The 19,816-nt window shown below is 40.1% G+C and overlaps 1 protein-coding gene across 1 annotated transcript; it reads left to right on the top strand.

The window, feature by feature from the left end:
• The first annotated feature begins 413 nt into the window (after positions 1-413).
• Positions 414-18,852, top strand: dnajb6a (DnaJ heat shock protein family (Hsp40) member B6a). Its single transcript, XM_076078910.1, has 8 exons — positions 414-589; positions 11,285-11,391; positions 12,757-12,866; positions 13,781-13,846; positions 15,861-15,968; positions 16,068-16,214; positions 16,299-16,512; positions 17,869-18,852. The coding sequence occupies exons 2-8, from the start codon at positions 11,327-11,329 to the stop codon at positions 17,972-17,974; spliced, it is 816 nt and encodes a 271-aa protein (XP_075935025.1). The 5' UTR covers positions 414-589; positions 11,285-11,326; the 3' UTR covers positions 17,975-18,852.
• Positions 18,853-19,816: the final 964 nt, after the last annotated feature.

Raw genomic sequence — 19,816 nt, 5'->3', positions numbered from 1 at the left:
TTATTTGAATAGCTTAGTATTGAATGCACAATAAAGAAGTATGTTTATACATGGCACCAGGCCCAGTTTAATTTAAAACACAATTTTATACAATATATATAGTCGGGGTCCCTGCTCCATCTCTCTATCAGTTTGGGGGTCCTTAGCCTGAAAAACGTTGAAGACCCCTGCTCTAAAGGCATTCTTTTGAGTTTCCAGGTTAGAGGCACTTCAGCCAAAAATATTGGATTTAGTTACTCTTTAATGTAAGAGTGGATAAAGTATCCCAACATGCTGTCAAAAAAGAAAACTTGTGTGTGCACTTTCAAACTCGGAAGGAAAGGGCCATGGGGAATATCAGGGCACTGTAGGAGTTCACTAACTCAACACCAGATGGCAGTAATGCAACACTAAGGACGCAAACTGCCATTGAATTTCGGAGAAGAAGAAGACGAAGAAGAAGATGGAGTCAGAAACAGGACGTTGCGTCTAATCTGGGAACCTGCAGACTGCTGAACATCAGTAAACCCGAACCTGTTTAGCTCCTGAACAACAGACCGTGTATCTGTCCTGGACGGCCGCGGATCACCGACAGCGGGACTCGAATTGGGTAAGTGTTTGATAGCTCAACGAATGTGGCTACTGCTGTTTAACGCTGCCAAGCTAACGCTGTAACCAGTTTAACGCTAGGTTCGCTAAAGTGAGCGGCTAACAGCAGGCTACCGCCTCAAGCAAAACAATGTCGGTGAGGTGATATTCTTCACTGGGTCAGACCGTGTCTTTCCCGTTCGCGCCGCTGTTCCTTTCTGCCCATTCACGTTTTGCCGGGTAGCAGCAGCGCCTCGTAGTCACAGAGAGATAAACAAGCTAACGTTAGCTAGCGGCACTACTAAAGCTGGAGTCGTCGGGTTTAACGTTCGGCGTTAAAGTCATTCAGTTAATCCTCAAATTAGCGTTCACGTCTTCACGCTAACGCTTTATATGACCTTAAAATGATGTCATGAAGTGATGAAACACGGTTCAGTTGTTGTTCATAAGTATGGAGATTCCTTACTGTGGTTATAAGTTGTTGGTAAATAATACCAACCAGGAGCATGTTATCATGTGAAATGTATTTCTCTATGATTTTGGACAGCATCAATCTTGATGTTGTATTTTGTTTGGCATTTGATTAATAGTTGGAATGCTGTTAAGCATTCCAACTATTGTTCTTCGAATCTTTATTGTTGGAATGCTGTTAAGCATTCCAACTATTGTTCTTCGAATCTTTATTGTTGGAATGCTGTTAAGCATTCCAACTATTGTTATCCTAATTGTTGGAATGCTGTTAAGCATTCCAACTATTGTTATCCTGTTTCTCTTTATTCAACTATTTCTTCCTTACGTTTTTTGCTACTTATCTCCTTCCACATTTTTTAAGCTACAGAAACCGTTCAACTATCAAAATGTTCAGCTCTTTAATGACATTTATGCTATGACTTTTCATATTTCTATCTCTTATGCTTTATGAATTATTAAGCTTTTTGCAATTTTTATTTTGAATGGGATTTCAATGGAGAAAATGTTCAAATCCTCTTAAACTTCTTCAACTTTCAAATCCTTCAACTTCCTCATACTTTCAGCTACAGACACCATTTAAACTTTCAAATGTTGAGAAAACCCTGATCTATTGCCGCATTATTCAGCTTAGAGTGCGTGATGTCACCGCTAGAGTGAAGAGCAGCTTGAGATTCTTGTGAAAAAAACATTTGTCTTTTGCCACTGTGTCCACAATCTTCACTCTTCATGCATCATTTCTGGATGTAGAAGTAGCTAATCTTGTCCTTGTCGTAGACAAATGACTGTGGAATCCCACAGATTTACACATTTGACACAGAAGCCTGTAATTGAGAGGAAAACCAACTTTCTGCTCCATAGAGACCAATGTTAAATTTAGCTTCAAAAACATCTTCCACAGAACACGGTACCCCATTTCTAAATCGCCAGTTCAGCCACATTTTTTACACTACAGACACAATTTGTACAGGATCTGTTCTTCAACTCATCCTTCCTCTCATTTATTAATATCGGAGCAATAGGAGCTACGGTTATGGGAGTTTTGAGGATTTGTTTGAGCGGTGTTTCCCTGTTTAATCTCCATGAAAAGGCTGCAAGGACACAGGTGTTTCTGATTAAGCTCATTAGTGATGTTGATAAACACACTCACAGACACACACGCGCTCCTCTATCTCTCTCTCTCTCTGTGTCTCTCTCATACAGTCATTCAGGTTCTTAGAGATCTTTAGAGGATCCCCCCCCACACACACACCCCATTTTAAAATAAAAGCCCCACAGAGTGAAATATAACTGAAATGCTTGTGATGAAGCCTGTCATTTAATAACCTCTGTTTATGTGTCAAACATTATGATTATGTCTCCTCTCCCCCTCTCTCCCCCACCCAGCCCCACCCTTTCAAAATAAAAGCCTCATGGATTAACTATTTAAACATTAAGCTGAAAATTAGGCTTTTTTTGAAGTAATGAATGCTCTTACTAATACTGCGACAACTACTACTATTGCTGCTAATATTTCTAGTATTACTACTACTACTGCTACTACTACTACTTCTACTACAACTTTTGCTGTTGCTACGATTACTACTGCTATTACTGCTACCATCAATATTATTACTACCACTACTGCTATTACTACCACTACTACTATTACTTATACTACAACTGCTATTCATGCTACTACCAGTACTAATACTACTACAGCTATTAGTACGACTGCTACTAGTACTACTACTACTGCTATTACTGCTACTTCAAATACTGCCATTACTATTACTACTACTTATACTACTACTGTTATATTAAATACTACGACCACTACTACAGCTATTACTACTACTACCGATATTACTACTTCTTCTAAATACTAATACTTCTACTACTAATGATACTTCTACTACAACTACAACTTCTAGTACTACTAATACTACAAATATCACTACTGCTGACATTTTTTAAGCCACAGAAACCGTTCGAATATCAAAATGTTCAGCTCTTTCAGGAGAGGGGTGCTTTGACTTTTCATATTTGTAATCTTTTAACTTTTTGAAATATTAAGCTATTTGCAATTTTCTTTTGAATGGGATCTCTATGGAGAAAATCTTCAAATCCTGTTAAACTTCTTCAACTTTCAAAGCCTTCTTCTTCTCATACTTTCAGCTACATATGACTCCATATTTGTAATCTTTAAATTCTTTGAAATATTAAGCTATTTGCAATTTTCTTTTGAATGGGATCTCTATGGAGAAAATCTTCAAATCCTGTTAAACTTCTTCAACTTTCAAAGCCTTCTTCTCATACTTTCAGCTACATATGACTTCATATTTATAATCTTTCAACTTTTTGAATTATTAAGCTTTTTGCAATTTTTTTTTAATTGGATATCTATTTTCAGCAATGTTTTTGAGATTCATTTCAGCTTTCAGCATTCCAACGCATTTTCAGCAGGAAATGCATTTTCTAGTTAAACTTCTTATATTTCTTCCGCCCGTATTTTGCTACTTAACTCCTTCCACATTTTTTAAGCTACAGAAACCGTTCAAATATCAAAATGTTCAGCTCATTAAGGACACATGTGCTATGACTTTTCATATTTCTAACCTTTAAACTTTATGAATTATTAAGCTTTTTGCAATTTTTTTTTTGAATGGGTTTCTATGGAGAAAATGTTCAAATCCTCTTCAACTTTCAAATCCTTCTACTTCCTCATACTTTCAGCTACAGACACCATTTTAACTTTAAAATGTTGAGAAAACCCTGATCTATTGCCGCATTATTCAGCTTTTTGATATCTTTTATACTTTTTGAACTGTCCCATTTTAACTTTTATGATTTTTTCACTCCTTTTCTGACTTTATAATGGGTGTGTATTGCGCAGCTTAGAGTGCGTGATGTCACCGCTAGAGTGAAGAGCAGCTTGAGATTCTTGTGAAAAAAACATTTGTCTTTTGCCACTGTGTCCACAATCTTCACTCTTCATGCATACTTTCTGGATGTAGAAGTAGCTAATCTTGTCCTTGTCGTAGACAAATGACTGTGGAATCCCACAGATTTACACATTTGGCACAGAAGCCTGTAATTGAGAGGAAAACCAACTTTCTGCTCCATAGAGACCAATGTTAAATTTTGCTTCAAAAACATCTTCCACAGAACACGGTACCCCATTTCTAAATCGCCAGTTCAGCCACATTCTTTACACTACAGACACAATTTTTACAGGATCTGTTCTTCAACTCATCCTTCCTCTCATTTATTAATATCGGAGCAATAGGAGCTACGGTTATGGGAGTTTTGAGGATTTGTTTGAGAGGTGTTTCCCTGTTTAATCTCCATGAAAAGGCTGCAAGGACACAGGTGTTTCTGATGTAGCTAATTAGTGATGTTGATAAACACACAGACTCACAGACACACACGCACTCCTCTCTCTCTCTCTCTCTCTCTCTCTCTCTGTGTCTCTCATACAGTCATTCAGGTCTTAGAGCTTTTTTACAGGACCCCCCCCCCCCCCCACACACACACACACACACCCCATTTTAAAATAAAAGCCGCACACATGATTTAGAGATATACGTGATGCAGTTCAGCCAATCAAATATGGGTATTCTGATAAGTTTCCTGATTCGAGTGACATTAACACACACCGCGACACAAGAGGGAGAGACGAGGAAAGACATGGCAGAGCAGGACAATAGTCATGTAAGCTGTAAATGATAAAACATAGGATAATCTCCAAATGAGAAAGATTGCCAGAGAAATCAGAGTCTCTCTCTCTCTCTCTCTCTCTCTCTCTCTCTCTCTCTCTCTCTCTCTCTCTCTCTCTCTCTCTCTGTCTCTGTCTCTGTCTCTGTCTCTGTCTCTCTGTCTCTGTCTCTGTCTCTCTCTCTGTGTGTCTCTCTCTCATACAGTCATTCAGGTCTTAGAGATTTTAAGAGGACTCCCCCCCCCCCCCCCCCCCCCCACACACACCCCATTTTAAAGTAAAGGCCCCACAAAATTAATTCTAACTTAAATGCTTGTGATGAAGCCTGTCATTTAATAACCTGTTTGTGTTAATCTAACAATATGAGCCCATCTCCTCTCCCCTTCTCCCCCCCACACCCCATTTCAAAATAAAAGCCCCACAGAGTGAAATATAACTGAAATGCTTGTGATGAAGCCTGTCATTTAATAACCTCTGTTTGTGTCAAACATTATGATTATGTCTCCTCTCCCCCTCTCTCCCCCACCCAGCCCCACCCTTTCAAAATAAAAGCCTCATGGATTAACTGTATTTAAACATTAAGCTGAAAATTAGGCTTTTTTAAAAGTAATGAATGCTCTTACTAATACTGCAACAACTACTACTATTGCTGCTAATATTTCTAGTATTACTACTACTACTGCTACTACTTCTACTACAACTTTTGCTGTTGCTACGATTACTACTGCTACCATCAATATTATTACTACCACTACTGCTATTACTACCACTACTACTATTACTTATACTACAACTGCTATTTATGCTGCTACCAGTACTAATACTACTACAGCTATTAGTACGACTGCTACTAGTACTACTACTACTGCTATTACTGCTACTTCAAATACTGCCATTACTATTACTACTACTACTACTTATACTACTACTGTTATATTAAATACTACGACCACTACTACAGCTATTACTACTACTACCGATACTACTACTTCTTCTAAATACTAATACTTCTACTACTAATGATACTTCTACTACAACTACAACTTCTAGTACTACTAATACTACAAATATCACTACTGCTGACATTTTTTAAGCCACAGAAACCGTTCGAATATCAAAATGTTCAGCTCTTTCAGGAGAGGGGTGCTTTGACTTTTCATATTTGTAATCTTTTAACTTTTTGAAATATTAAGCTATTTGCAATTTTCTTTTGAATGGGATCTCTATGGAGAAAATCTTCAAATCCTGTTAAACTTCTTCAACTTTCAAAGCCTTCTCATACTTTCAGCTACATATGACTTCATATTTGTAATCTTTCAACTTTTTGAATTATTAAGCTTTTTGCAATTTTTTTAAAATTGGATATCTATTTTCAGCAATGTTTTTGAGATTCATTTCAGCTTTCAGCATTCCAACGCATTTTCAGCAGGAAATGCATTTTCTAGTTCAACTTCACTCAACTATTTCTTCCGTACGTTTTTTTGAAACTCTTCTTCTTCTTCATTTTTTAAGCTACAGAAACAGTTCAACTATCAAAATGTTCAGCTCTTTCAGCTCATGGGTGCTATATCTCTTCATATTTATAATCTTTTTAAATTATTAAGCTTTTTGCAATTTTTATTTTCAATGGGATCTATATGGAGACATTTTTCAAATGCTCTTACTTCTTCAACTTTCAAATCCTTCTACTTCCTCATACGTTCAGCTACAGACACCATTTCAACTTTAAAATGTTGAGAAAACCATGATCTATTGCCGCATAATTCATCTTTTTGATATCTTTTACACTTTTTGAACTGCAGCAATTTAACTTCTATGATTTTTTTCAGTCCTTTTCTGACTTTATAATGGGTGTGTATTGCGCAGCTTAGAGTGCGTGATGTCACCGCTAGAGTGAAGAGCAGCTTGAGATTCTTGTGAAAAAAAGATTTGTCTTTTGCCACTGTGTCCACAATCTTCACTCTTCATGCATCATTTCTGGATGTAGAAGTAGCTAATCTTGTCCTTGTTGTAGACAAATGACTATGGAATCCCACAGATTTACACATTTGGCTCAAAGAGCCGCAGAGCGACATGAAGTCCAACCAACTGCTCCATTAGACTCCATGTTAAATCTGACCACTCATTTCTCAAAGAAAGCAGACGGTACCAGTTTTGTATATTGCTCTGGAGCTCACATTATTAACACCACAAACATAAAAAATACATCAGCGCGTTCGGCAGAGTCTTATCTTTCTCACGGTATCCATATTTTGGCACTCAGACTCCTGCTTTTTGTTAAAAGTGGTTTTGCTCAAAATCAGTTTACTGTAATGTTTCTTAATCAGTCTGCCTCTAACACCAGGTGCGTCCTCACCATGGCAACCAGTTACACACACACGCTCTCTCTCTCGCTCTGTCTGTCTGTCTCTCTACACACACACACACGACTTGGAGGCATTGTTAGACTGTCTGTCTCTCTGTCTGTCTCTCTCTCTCTTTCTCACACTCTCTCTCTCTCTCTGTCTCTGTCTCTGTCTCTGTCTCTCTCTGTCTGTCAGTCATTCAGGTCTTAGAGATTTTAAGAGGACTTTCCACCACCCCCACACTTCAAAATAAAAGCCCCAGAGAGTAAACTCTAACTGAAATGCTTGTGATGAAGCCTGTCATTTAATAACCTCTGTTTGTGTTTCATACATTCTGATTCTGACTCCTCTCCCCCCCACCCAGTCCCACCCTTTCAAAATAAAAGCCTCATGGATTAACTGTATTTAAACGCTAAGCTCAAAGTTAGGCTTTTTTGTTGAAATAATGAATGCTCTTACTAATACTGCGACAACTACTACTGCTAATATTTCTAGTATTACTACTACTCCTACTACTTATACTACAACTTTTGCTGTTGCTACTATTACTACTACTACTACTGCTATTACTGCTACCATCAATATTATTACTACCACTACTGCTATTACTACCACTACCACTACTACTATTACTTGTACTACAGCTGCTATTCATGCTACTACCAGTACTAATATTACTACAGCTATTAGTACGACTGCTACTGGTACTACTACTACTGCTATTACTGCTACTTCAAATACTGCCATTACTACTACTGCTACTACTGTTATATTAAATACTACGACCACTACTACAGCTATTACTACGACTACTGATACTACTACTTCTACTACTTCTTCTAATTACTAATACTTCTACTACTAATAATACTTCTACTGCAACTACATATTCTACTTCTACAAATATCACTACTGATGAAACTTTTTAAGCCACAGAAACCGTTCGAATATCAAAATGTTCAGCTCTTTCAGGAGGTGTGATATCACTTTTCATATTTGTAATCTTTAAACTTATTGAATTATTAAACTTTTTGCAATTTGTTTTTTTTATTGGATATCTATTTTCAGCAATGTCTTTGCAATTAATTTCAGCTTTCAGCATTCCAACGCATTTTCAGCAGGAAATGCATTTTCTAGTTCCCTTTCTTCTTCATACATAGTTTCTTGCCTAATTGTCCATTTTATTATTCAGTGTGCTTTGTAGCACTGTGCCAAAGCACACTGTATATAATCCATCATTAATAATAATAATAATCATAATGTTTATCCAGAAAGTTTGCCGCGCTTGTCCTCACACAGCGTTGCCAACACCTGCGTAAAAAATACATCAAAACGTGCGGCCTGATCGGGAATCGTGTGCAATGACTTTTCTCAGAGATTCGTCCAGCGGTTTTCCTGAAAATCTGAGCAAAGCATTTCTCCATTCACTTGAATGGGGTTTCGGGGTGAAGAGAGCAAAACAAACACTTAACTTTGGGCCCATATTGACTAGCCATATTTTAACGTAGAAATATGATTCAAAGTTTAAAACGTAGACAAAACGCTGGACGTTATTGAGCCAAATGGACATTTTGATAGCTAGCACAGTTTTCATGAAGTCACAGATTAAGTTTCAGGAACATTTTGGGTCCGTTTCAGATTTTATAATGGGTGTGTATTGCACGGCTCGTTAAGAGGTAGAGTGAGAGCATAACTGTCAGAGTGGAGCGGAGCAGGAAAATATTCTGTGATTTTTCCAAACAAATTGCTCCAGCTCCCATAATGTTTACTCTTTATACACCATTTTGGCCAAAAAGCTTGGAAATGTTGTGCTGTTGCACACAGATGTCTGTGGAACCCAACAGATTTACACATTTGGCTCAAAGAGCCGCAGAGCGACATGAACTCCAACCAACTGCTCCATTAGACTCCATGTTAAATCTGACCACTCATTTATCAAAGAAAGCAGACGGTACCAGTTTTGTATATTGCTCTGGAGCTCACATTATTAACACCACAAACATAAAAAAACGCATCAGCACGTTCGACAGAGTCGTATCTCTCTCATGGTTCCCATATTTTGGCACTCAGACTCCTGCTTTTTGTTAAAAATAGTTAGGGGGTTTGTTCAAAATCACTGATTACTGCAACGTTTCTTAATCAGTCTGCCTCTAACACCAGGTGCGTCCTCACCATGGCAACCAGTTACACACACGCAGGCTCTCTCTGTCCGTCCGTCCGTCTGTCTGTCTCTCTACACATGCACACACAAATGACTTGGAGATATTCAGTCAAAGGCATTGTTAGACCTCCTGTCTGTCTCTTTGTCTGTTTCTCTGTCTGTCTCTCTCTTTCTCCCCAATCTCTCTCTCTCTCTCTCTCTCTCTCTCACACGCCTGTCATTTAAAAACCTCTGTGCATGTGTGTCAAACATGATTATATCCTCTCTCACCCACCCAGTCCCACCCTTTGAAAATAAAAGCCCCACAAATACAAGATTCAATCCAAGAGTATGAATCTAAAATGCAGAAAAGAGAGTAGCGCTATCTCAATTGAACCTGAATGACACTACCGGTAACATTGGCGTGTGTATATATTGCGATTTCTTCGGGCAGTAGAAGCCACACTGTCAAAATTTCTTTAGGAATTTTCTCGTTCTTATTTCAGTGCGCCGTATTGGTTCTAAAATACTTCAATGCTTAAAATCATCAAACTTCACAAGTATTGTTCAGTTGATCGGTGTCCAGCACTGAGTTTTTGATCCGAGGGGTGTTTATATCGTGTACAGTGATTGTAATATACAGTTAGGCACATACAGAGGGAGTGAGTAGGGATCCATAGAATTTACATCAACACACAATTCATAATAACTTCAGTTACTGTGTATGTCATCACAGAGTTATGGAAACATGACCAGTGTGCAGTTAGTTTGTATTGTTTACAGTGATATAAATACAATGTATGTGTATGGAATTATTTTTATAGCGATTATTATTATATACAGTTACTAATAAGAAAAGTCATCGCACTCAAGAATCCCATGGGATTTTAGGACATTGACTCAGTCATCAAAATGGTTCTTGAATGTCCTCGTTGTCCAATTCCTCTGAGCTGCTGCTGTGGACCAGTTCAGACCGACTCGGTGAACAATAGGCTCCGTTCTATACCAGCAGCTACAAAGCACCCCTTTGTTAAACACATAACCATGTGAATGCACATCGAAATGAAACCATCTGAGAAGGAAGCTCCACTTTGACAGCTCACAGACATGGGCAACCTGTGACAAGGGGGCACAAATAGACTCAGCTAGAAAATATCACAAGCCAGAAATGTTGCTTTACCTCGCACACTTAATCATCTGCAGTCTTACATTTTCAATCTTGTAGTTTTGTTTTTAAACTGAGGGGGAGCCTCTCAGCACCCTGATCACATTCGCACAGTTACGTTTTTACTTCTGGCTCCACTGGAGCGATTTGGGTTAAGGGCCTTGCTCAAAGGCACCTCGGTAGTGGTAATGAGGGTCAAAGCGCTGCTTCTTCACTTTCCCCAACCGGATTTATCCTGCTGCTCACAGGCTCGCTTCTCTAACCTTTGGGCCACCACTGCCCCAAAGTAATGACTTAATTGTATGTGCATATAAGTGTAGGAACATGCGTTTAATGCCTGACTTTTTATTACATTTTATTTATTTACTTTCTTATTCTTATTGTATTTTATATAGGAGTCATTTGATTTGTTGATCAATTCAATAATACACTAATTACAAAATAAAAAACGCACAAATTAACTGCATATTCCTACATTAATATTAACCTCAATATATATATTGCAGTAATATTATTAATAATTGTTTTGTTTTTTAAATTATTATTTTTTAAATGTGTGAGCCATTTGATTTATTGTCCAGAAAGCATTGCAGGGATGGTGGTCCTTTATGTTCAGAACCAGTATTACACAATACTAACACAAATATCTTTCCAAGATATAATTATTACACAATGGTAAATGTATGCACATTCACATATTCCTGTGCAATAATCCAAGTTGATGCACAGTTGAACTAACTTTGTGTGTTTTGGGGCCTAATTTGAGCTCTTAACCTATATATTGATATTTATTTAAGATGTATATTTTACATCACTAATGTAGTCGCACACGCTGAAATCATATGAAAGGCTACAGCACTTCCTGTGTGGAACACTGGTCAGCAACTCTTTCTCTCTCTCAGGTTCACCGGGCTCACTGACGCTCCTCCCTTCATCCACTCATCATGGTGGACTACTACCAGGTTTTAGGAGTACGGAGAGATTCGTCCGCGGAGGACATTAAGAAAGCGTGAGTTGATGAAGTTTTTGAAATGTTCCACCTCTGCTGTGATCCTCTGAAACACTTCAGCAGACATCTTGTCCTCCGAATATAGCTGGCTGCTCTACAGCTGATCGATGGCTCTCTATCGGCTGGTCAGCTCTCTACGGAGCTTCATTAGCAACACAGCCACAGAGTGAGCTCAAACTACTGGAGTGATCCATCTGCATCTGAAGGGACGCATTTGCAAAGTTTACAAAGCATGCAGCAGTAAAGCGGCGGTGGTGGAACTGAGATTTAAACTTCAAGCTGCTCCCTCTCAGCTTCATGCAAACTGCACTGTATCTGAGTCTGGTAATATCAGGCTGCTTCCCAGTGCGTTCCATCAGCTTTAACCGTCAGAAAGAGCTGACGTCCAACAGACGGATAGCGATGAACGTTCTGCTGAAACCGAAAAAAAATTCTGGTGAAGTTGCTGAAAAATGTGTTTGGTCTTGATTTGCAGAGGGATTGAAGGTTATTTTGTGCTCATTGGTAAGGTTACTCCTCTACCTTCTGTACTTGTTAGCAGGTACAAAGTCCTTCAACTGTGGATCTTATACAAAACTTCCTTTGAGCTTTCTTTGTCAGCCTCCCTGTTGTGTTCGCTGTTGTTCCTCATCAATCACTGAGCAGCCCACACAATGTTCAGTCCTATACACAAACAGAGTTACAATATCCACAATAAACATTATGCTCAGTGCGGAATTTATAAACGTATATATGTGGACATTCTGGATTGGATGTCAGCGTTTTGGTGCCATTGTAGGTAAAAAAAAAAAAGAAAGTAAAGAGAATTGTGTTATTGTGTGTTTTAAAAGGTTAGTTTGGATTCACTAAAGTCACACAACAACACAAACAGGCTAACTGATGGAGGCAACGGTAGACCTCAAACTCCCCCGTAATACAGGGTCAAATTTGGGTAAAAAAATATTTTTTGTCAAAGGAGTGTACAGGCTTTGAGGAGAGCATGGATAACAGCTTCAGTTCCCCCATAACAAAGGACTGTGTGGCAGCAAGGTGAAGCAGTGAACATATTCTACATATAGCGTACACTTAAACTGATAATGATTCTTTTAAGTGTCTAAAATATGTCCCGTGCTGGTACTCCTCTCTATTCCTCCAAACTCCATCTACTGTATTAATACACTGACGATGGAGAAGAACCTCATAAAACCACACTTCAAATTTAAAAAAAGCAACCAAATGTCTGTAAGACTGTGCAGTGTGGGGCAGAACATGGCTGATTGTTCTCATCATTAGTCAGCAGCATCATGAGTTCTACATAAAAGCTCACTATTTGATCTCTTCAGTCTGGTGCTGTCAATCAACCGTCTTCCCTGTGTCCTCCTGTAGCTACAGAAAGCTGGCGTTGAGGTGGCACCCTGATAAGAACCCAGAGAACAAGGAGGATGCCGAGATAAAGTTCAAGGAGCTGTCGGAGGCCTATGAAGTCCTGTCAGATGGTTTGTATCACTACTCGGGCCGCAAACAAACACCAGTGGCCCTGTTCACACCCGATCACAAGCGGACAGCTCTGAGTACGCCGGTTCACTCCCGGAGAATGCGTCTCCATATACGTCTCGGCGACTAGTCTGTCAGAAATTAAAAGAGTAAGAACGACAAAGACCAGGTCCAATCCTTGGTGTGTTTCAGGCTTACGCAATTTGAGAACCAGCTGGTGGTGAGAAAAGGGAGGAATAGAAAGGAGAGCCTTCAACGTGGCTTCAACGACTCATTTCCCCCGTTACAGACGCCTTTACTCTACGATAAGTTTTGTGATCATGTTTGTCTCAGACCACCTCGGGCAAGCGGTTTGAGTGATCGGACCACGATTACACTCGTATTCAGAGCTGTTGTTACGCCCGATCCAGGGGCTTGGAAGTGCAGCATGAGAACATGTCAAACGAAGAGCAGATGAATGCTACAGTTAGCAATTTTATTTGCTGTCGGCGCTCACACAGCAATGTTGAAATGATTTACAGAGGTGAAGCTTGTGTTTCGGGTTGAACCGAAGGCCAAAACAATGAGCTAAACAAACTACTTCAGAATTCGGGCTCAGCCCTAAAACAAAGAGGAAGGACTAAACCTAACTCCCTCGACTAAGCATGAACAGGAGACAACGGCGTTGAACAGACGGCGATTCACCCCCACAGAACCTTTCACAGAAAGATACAAAAGGTCAGAGGTGGAATTAGAGCAACACAGTAATAGTACATGCAAACAGCAGTGAAAGTACGGCTGTCAACCCGAGACCAGTGTTATTGCCAGGTGTGAACAGGACCAACATGAAGTGAAGCTCATCGCAACAGCACAGGGTCTGAGTTCCTCATGTGTCTGACTTTCTTCTCTTTGTTGTGATTCTACTTTCCTCTTCCAGCCAACAAGAGGACCATGTATGATCGCTATGGCAAAGAGGGACTGACGGGGAGCAACGGAGGAAGAGGTAAGCTTCAAACTTCTGATGAATCAAGTCTTTTTGTTGTGTGAGAACAACTTGTTTTAGTTTGAACTTGGAGGTTAACTTGGGTTTGTGTCACTGACAGGCTCTGATTGTCATGAGTGCCTGACAACATAATGAGAAGAGCCCTACAGAGAAATGAAAGCTTTATCCGGTCATGTGACTTGATGCCTGCGACGAGACTTCTCCTTGAGCGAGACTTTGTAGAACACAATGACAAGCAGAGCAGATGTGGTGAACGCGTCAGGACGGCGTGTTGATGGTGTGCAGTGAAGTGAGGTCACAAAGTGCCAGAGTAAATGAGTCCCATTCACACATTCTCGATGCAGCGTAGGAAAGCACATTACTATCAACAGTTGAGGGACAACTTTGTTTGGATTATTTTCTGTTGCCAGTGTAGCATTAAAGCATGGTGGAATCACCATAGCAACAACACTCACCATTTTCTTCTGTCGTACTCAAATGACCGTGGAAACAGTTCAATGTTTCAATTCGAGATGCTCCTGAAACCATTTGATCTTTTTGCTGCAAATAGAGCTTTCTGATGGTGGATGATCCATACCCGCAGGTATAGATGGTTTTGTTTCATCATAGCAGCTGGTACACGAGGCTCCAGACCGTTATTCATCACCACGTCCAGGAAAACAATTTGAACCGCTGTGAAGTCAGTGTGAAGCATGAACGATTCTAAATATTATCCTTTTGCTTTGTTAGTCGTCTATAGTGGTTATTTGCATAGAATCACACAATTCAAATGATTAGGAAATAACAGATTGTATTATAAGTGGTGCTGGGCAAGTTAACTCGTTATTATCGCGTTAACGCATTCATTAATTGACGCCGACAATTATTTTATAGCGCGTTAACGCATTTTTTTTATTTTGAAAGTCCATGGAGGAAGTATAGATAAACAAACGCAAGACAAGCTAACAGATGCTACAGAGAAGTGGCTACAAACTGCAGCCGGTTAGAATACACGACGTTACAATGTGCACCAGCTGTTGCTCTCCCTGGAGACTACTGGACATCGCTGCGGTAAAGTCAGCAGACACTCAGATCTCCGTGGTCAACTCAGCAGACACTTACATGTTAGTGCACCTATATGCTGACATTCACGGTATACGCATTTAAACGGCACAGATCGGGAGCGAGCGAAGGACTTTGAAAGTTAGCGGAAACAACGTGAGACAACATCCGGTTTCTTCAGACGAACATCCGGTTTTCAGAATAAGATGCCAACAAAGTATGAATTATATTCACATTAAGTATAAAACATGCTACCTGCATCTCGTGAGTTAAAGGGAAAATATGCATATGATATAAGAATGATATAATATAAGAAATATGATCGCTACTGTGTAAAGAGAATACTGCTGTTAACAAGAACCTGATGTGTTTAAAGTGTTTGCAAACCAAATGTTATTGCACTTTTGTTCATATAGCAGTACTTTTAAAATAAAAATGCGCAATACACTACTTTTGAATTCATTATTGAACTTTGCCATAACAATGCGATTAATCGCGATTAAACATTGTAATCATTGCCCAGCACTAATTATAAGCTGTTTAGAGCAAGTGTTGGTGAGTTAATCAGGTCATATTATCAGATTTAAATTGCTTGTGAAAACCTCTTAAAACCAATACTCCATTTCACTGAACATAGCATGAACGCATCATGGTTCACTCAACTGAACCTCCGTATGTTAGCCTTCAGCTCCAGTGCTGCCAATGTCAAGCAGCTCGTCTCCGGACCATTTCAACACTGATTTGTTGTTAACAATGTAACGTTATCTGGGATCGGCGTCTAGAGAGCATGAATGCAGAATTAGACTAGTAGGACCAGTAGAGAGAGTGGGGTTCCGGTGCCAGTTTGATGGAACAGGTGGAGATGGCTGGAATGGTGACAGTAAACGCTTACCCCAGCATTATTGAATGCATCTTGTTATTTCTTTTGTTTTGGTTCGTGTTCGTGTGTTTATCAGTTTTCATCACGTTTTAGGGCATTTCCACAACGGAGACCATTTCCACGAACAGTTCACATTCCGCAACCCAGACGACGTCTTCAGGGAATTCTTCGGAGGCAGCGACCCGTTTGCAGACTTCTTCGGTAAGTCGTACTATATATCAGTGCGTTTCAGAACTACCATTCCTCATCTCCTGCACCAGTTTTAATAATACTTAAATACTTTACGTCCTGTTCCCTCAGGTACAGATCCATTTAGTGATGATCCGTTCTTCGGCAGCGGCCGGCGGCACCAAAGTCGGGGGAATCGCAACCGGACGGGCGGCTCGTTTTTCGGAGGCTTTGTTGGGTTTCCTCCGTTCGGTGCTGGCTTCTCACCTTTTGACCCAGGTAAGACCGGCACCAATGAATCAATAAAGTCCCCACACCACTGTCACCGGTTTAAATGACTCTCTCTGCCCTGTTTATCCCCAGGCTTCGGCTCCTTCGGCTCCATGAGCCACATGGGTCACATGGGTCATATGGGTCACATGGGTCACATGGCACCCATGGGCAGCCTGGGAGGCGGAGGCTTCACCTCTTTCTCCTCCTCCTTTGGGGGAGGAGTTGGAGGAGGAGGCATGGGCAACTTCCGCTCCGTGTCCAGCTCCTCCAAGATCATCAACGGCAGGAAGATCACCACTAAAAGGTAGAGACCTATGGAATGACACCACCTGCACTTGTAGACACACCTTTACCCTGGAGAGAAAACCCAAAGATCCATCCAGTATCGATGAAGTACAAACCAAAGTACACTACAGTACAGTGCATCTTCTGTCCCTTCAATATATTACTATTTTGAAATACATATCCAACAAACCCTGTGGTTTCAGCCTTCCACAGATTAAAACTGAAGCGAGAACAGCTGGTCTGCACTCATCCAGAGCATTAGGTTGTGGAATTTTAGGAATGTCCTCAGCTGGATGAACTGCAGAACAACTGAATGCCTTTTGTCAAAGCTGAGGTCAGAGTCAAAGATGAGACCAAAGATTTGGGCAGGAGCTCTGACAAATTACCCGTCAAGAAGTAGTAGTAGTAGTAGTAGTAGTAGTAGTAGTACATCATGCTGTATTGAAGAAGACTTGAAACTAGAGATTGAGACCATAAACTCATGTTTACAATGTTTACTGAGGTAATAAATCAAGAGAGAAGTAGAGTCATTTTCACTTCCGCATCGGCTTCACTCGGCAGAACCGGAGGTTGCCACCGTGGTGCTAATGTCAGCTCAGTATAGCAGCTACGTGGCTCTCACGCTAACGAGCCGCAGCCGTGCTCGGTTGGGGTGTGTTAGATAAACGTACCTGAGCATCTTTAGTGCCATTTCCACATCACCTTATAGTATCTTAAATGGGTACACCAGCCAATTGAAAGAGAAATACATCTGATAAATTACAACTTTGTTTTGTGCATGTGTTATTGAAAATGTATATACATGTTAAATATTTAATAAATGAGACCAAAAAAGCTAGCTAGCTAAGCATCAGTAAGAACAAACTAAATGTATGCTAGCCTTTCATATTAGATTCAAAGTAATACGTAGACTACAATTATCCGAATAATATGAATATTCAGGCTCCCTCATGTGGCCCAAAGGTGAACTGCACATATACATGTCCAAGAAAACACTATGGAAGAAAGTCAGCTGATTTATTTGGCGACCCTGATAAGATATCCTGCGACCCACCTGTGGCCCCCAACCAGTATTTGGGAATGACTGCTCTGTGTTGAGGACATTCTTCCCCCGTCGCAAAAGCACGGTGGCCATCGCACATCACTACTTAAGAGCACATGAAGAATATTTAGTCTTTTTTGTTGTGGTTTCATTCAGAAATAAATAACGCAACACAACAGCAGTGACGGCACTCACTGTGTGAATGAAGCCATTCAGGAACATTTGCTCAATAGAGACCTTTGTCCTAATAAACATCTCTTTATGGGATGGATCAGGAGGATTTGTGCCAATTAAGTAACATCTGGTTTGAACTTTGCCCCCCCCTCCCACCAGGATCGTGGAGAACGGTCAGGAGCGGGTAGAGGTGGAGGAGGACGGCCAGCTGCGGTCACTAACCATTAACGGCAAGGAGCAGCTGCTGCGACTGGAACACAAGTGAAGACGGAGAGCGCCCCCTGCTGGAGAAGCGTTACCTCAGCACAAACAGACCAACAAACTTGAGCTTGGAACGGAAGGAAGAGGAGGAAGAGGAAAAAAAAGCAACAAAACAATGTAATAATAGTGCTCTACTGTTTGGATGTACATAGTTAGGTTTGTGTTTATTTCCCCTCATGTCCTCTCTCCCTGCTGACTCATTTGTTAATCAAAAGGTCGAATCCCAGGATTTGGACGCAGACTTTTCTATGCATTTTTGTTAATGTATTTCTGAATTGGAGCTGTCCTTATATTTTGGCTCAGGGTGGTGTTATTGTTTCAGTGTTTGGGACCACAGTATTGCTCTGATGTATGTGACCCCCCCCCTCTCTCTCTCTCTCACACACACACGTTCCTGTATGCACTCCACGCAGTGTGTGATGGCACACACACACTGCGTTCAGAAAACAAAGCATGACTTTTGCTTTTTCATCTGAATAGTAAAAAAGAAAAAGTGTTGCGTTTGATTTTTTTTTTTTTATTTTTTTTAAGTGGGCAGAAATGACAGAAGCGCGCGGCCCCCCCCCCCCCTCTGTTTACTGCTTGACTAACCTCTTCTTAGTAATAATTCCTTTTTTATAAAAAAAAAAAAAAAAAATACAATGCTGGTAGGATGTTATGCAATTTTATATGTTCTAATAACAAATGTGTTTTTTTTTTTTTTTTTTTTTTAATTTAATTCTGCATGTACACCTGTTGATGTTGAGTCTTAATGTTGAAGCTGCATTATGATGCACAGATAATGGAAGGCATTCTATAAATGATATATGGATATAGAAGGAATTTTGTGTACTTTGTAAACCAATAAATCTTGAGTTTCATCCTGTTTTCAGGATGCGGAAATCTGACTGATCTCTGATCTGTTAGTCTGCAGCGAGATCGTGAAACAGTTCATGATCCAACCTTCAGTCATCGTGGGTCAGGACCGTGTCGGGGCTCACATTAGAGTTCACTTTGACAGATCTGTTATAAATGTTTCTTGAATCACTGTTTCACACACAGCAGAACAATATTACCAACATTTGTATAGCAATGAAATATCACTAAAAAAGTGAAGCTGAAGTGAAGTCCGATTTGCTGCCTTCTTGGTTGAAAACTTGGTTCAAGCGTTTTCTCATTCGCTCACACTATTCACGCTGGCTATGCAGAAGCCGCTGGTGAACCGGTTCGTGTTGTGGCTTTTGCGTTTGTCATTTTTGAAAAGTAAGATTAAAACTGCAAGAAGACCAACAATGATTTCTTCTGTTTTCTTATCTGCACAGTGCTGATGAATATCTTGTCATCTCATGCGCCAAAGACAAAATTATGGTATTGTCTCAAAACGTCAATAGAACTGTGTGAAATATCAGTTATACATACAATACTAGTTGTATTATAGTTGTGTAGATGACCTTACACAATGCTGAGGTGTCCCTGAATTAGTGAATCTGTCTGAATAAACATCTTCCTGGAAGCTCCACGAAGGACCTGTGGGTCACGTAATCAGGAAGCCTACTCTACCCCTCCCTGTGAAGGTGATCTGGATTGAGAGGAGGCTCTGGGAGGAGGTAGTGAACTTAATGAGGGAATACGATGTCTGTAACCGACCCTGAGGTATGAGGTAGCTTTTTAAGTGTCCATATTGCCATCATTACAAATCCATTGCACATACATACACAGATGTTTTGGGGGGTTAGACTATTCAAGAGAGAATCAGTCCCATACAGTTTGATCAGTGCAGTTGATGATGTAGGAAACATGCCAAAGCATTAGCAATTTGTTCAAAGAATGAGAAGTTGCTTCTATGATGTGGTGGAACAAGTCAATT

The sequence above is a fragment of the Anarhichas minor genome, unplaced genomic scaffold (assembly GCF_050575085.1).
Source record: "Anarhichas minor isolate MPS153535 unplaced genomic scaffold, ASM5057508v1 ptg000006l, whole genome shotgun sequence".
NCBI classification, from domain to species: Eukaryota; Metazoa; Chordata; class Actinopteri; order Perciformes; family Anarhichadidae; genus Anarhichas; species Anarhichas minor.
The sequence above is the reverse complement of the archived record's forward strand: the minus strand, read 5'-3'. Positions and strand labels throughout refer to the sequence as shown.

Bases quoted from the DNA above. Each gene is read 5' to 3' on its own strand.
- dnajb6a (XM_076078910.1), top strand. From the start codon at position 11,327: ATGGTGGACTACTACCAGGTTTTAGGAGTACGGAGAGATTCGTCCGCG. The intron at 11,392-12,756 runs GTGAGTTGATGA...GTCCTCCTGTAG, and splicing joins GCGGAGGACATTAAGAAAGC to CTACAGAAAGCTGGCGTTGA. The intron at 12,867-13,780 runs GTTTGTATCACT...TTCCTCTTCCAG, and splicing joins CTATGAAGTCCTGTCAGATG to CCAACAAGAGGACCATGTAT.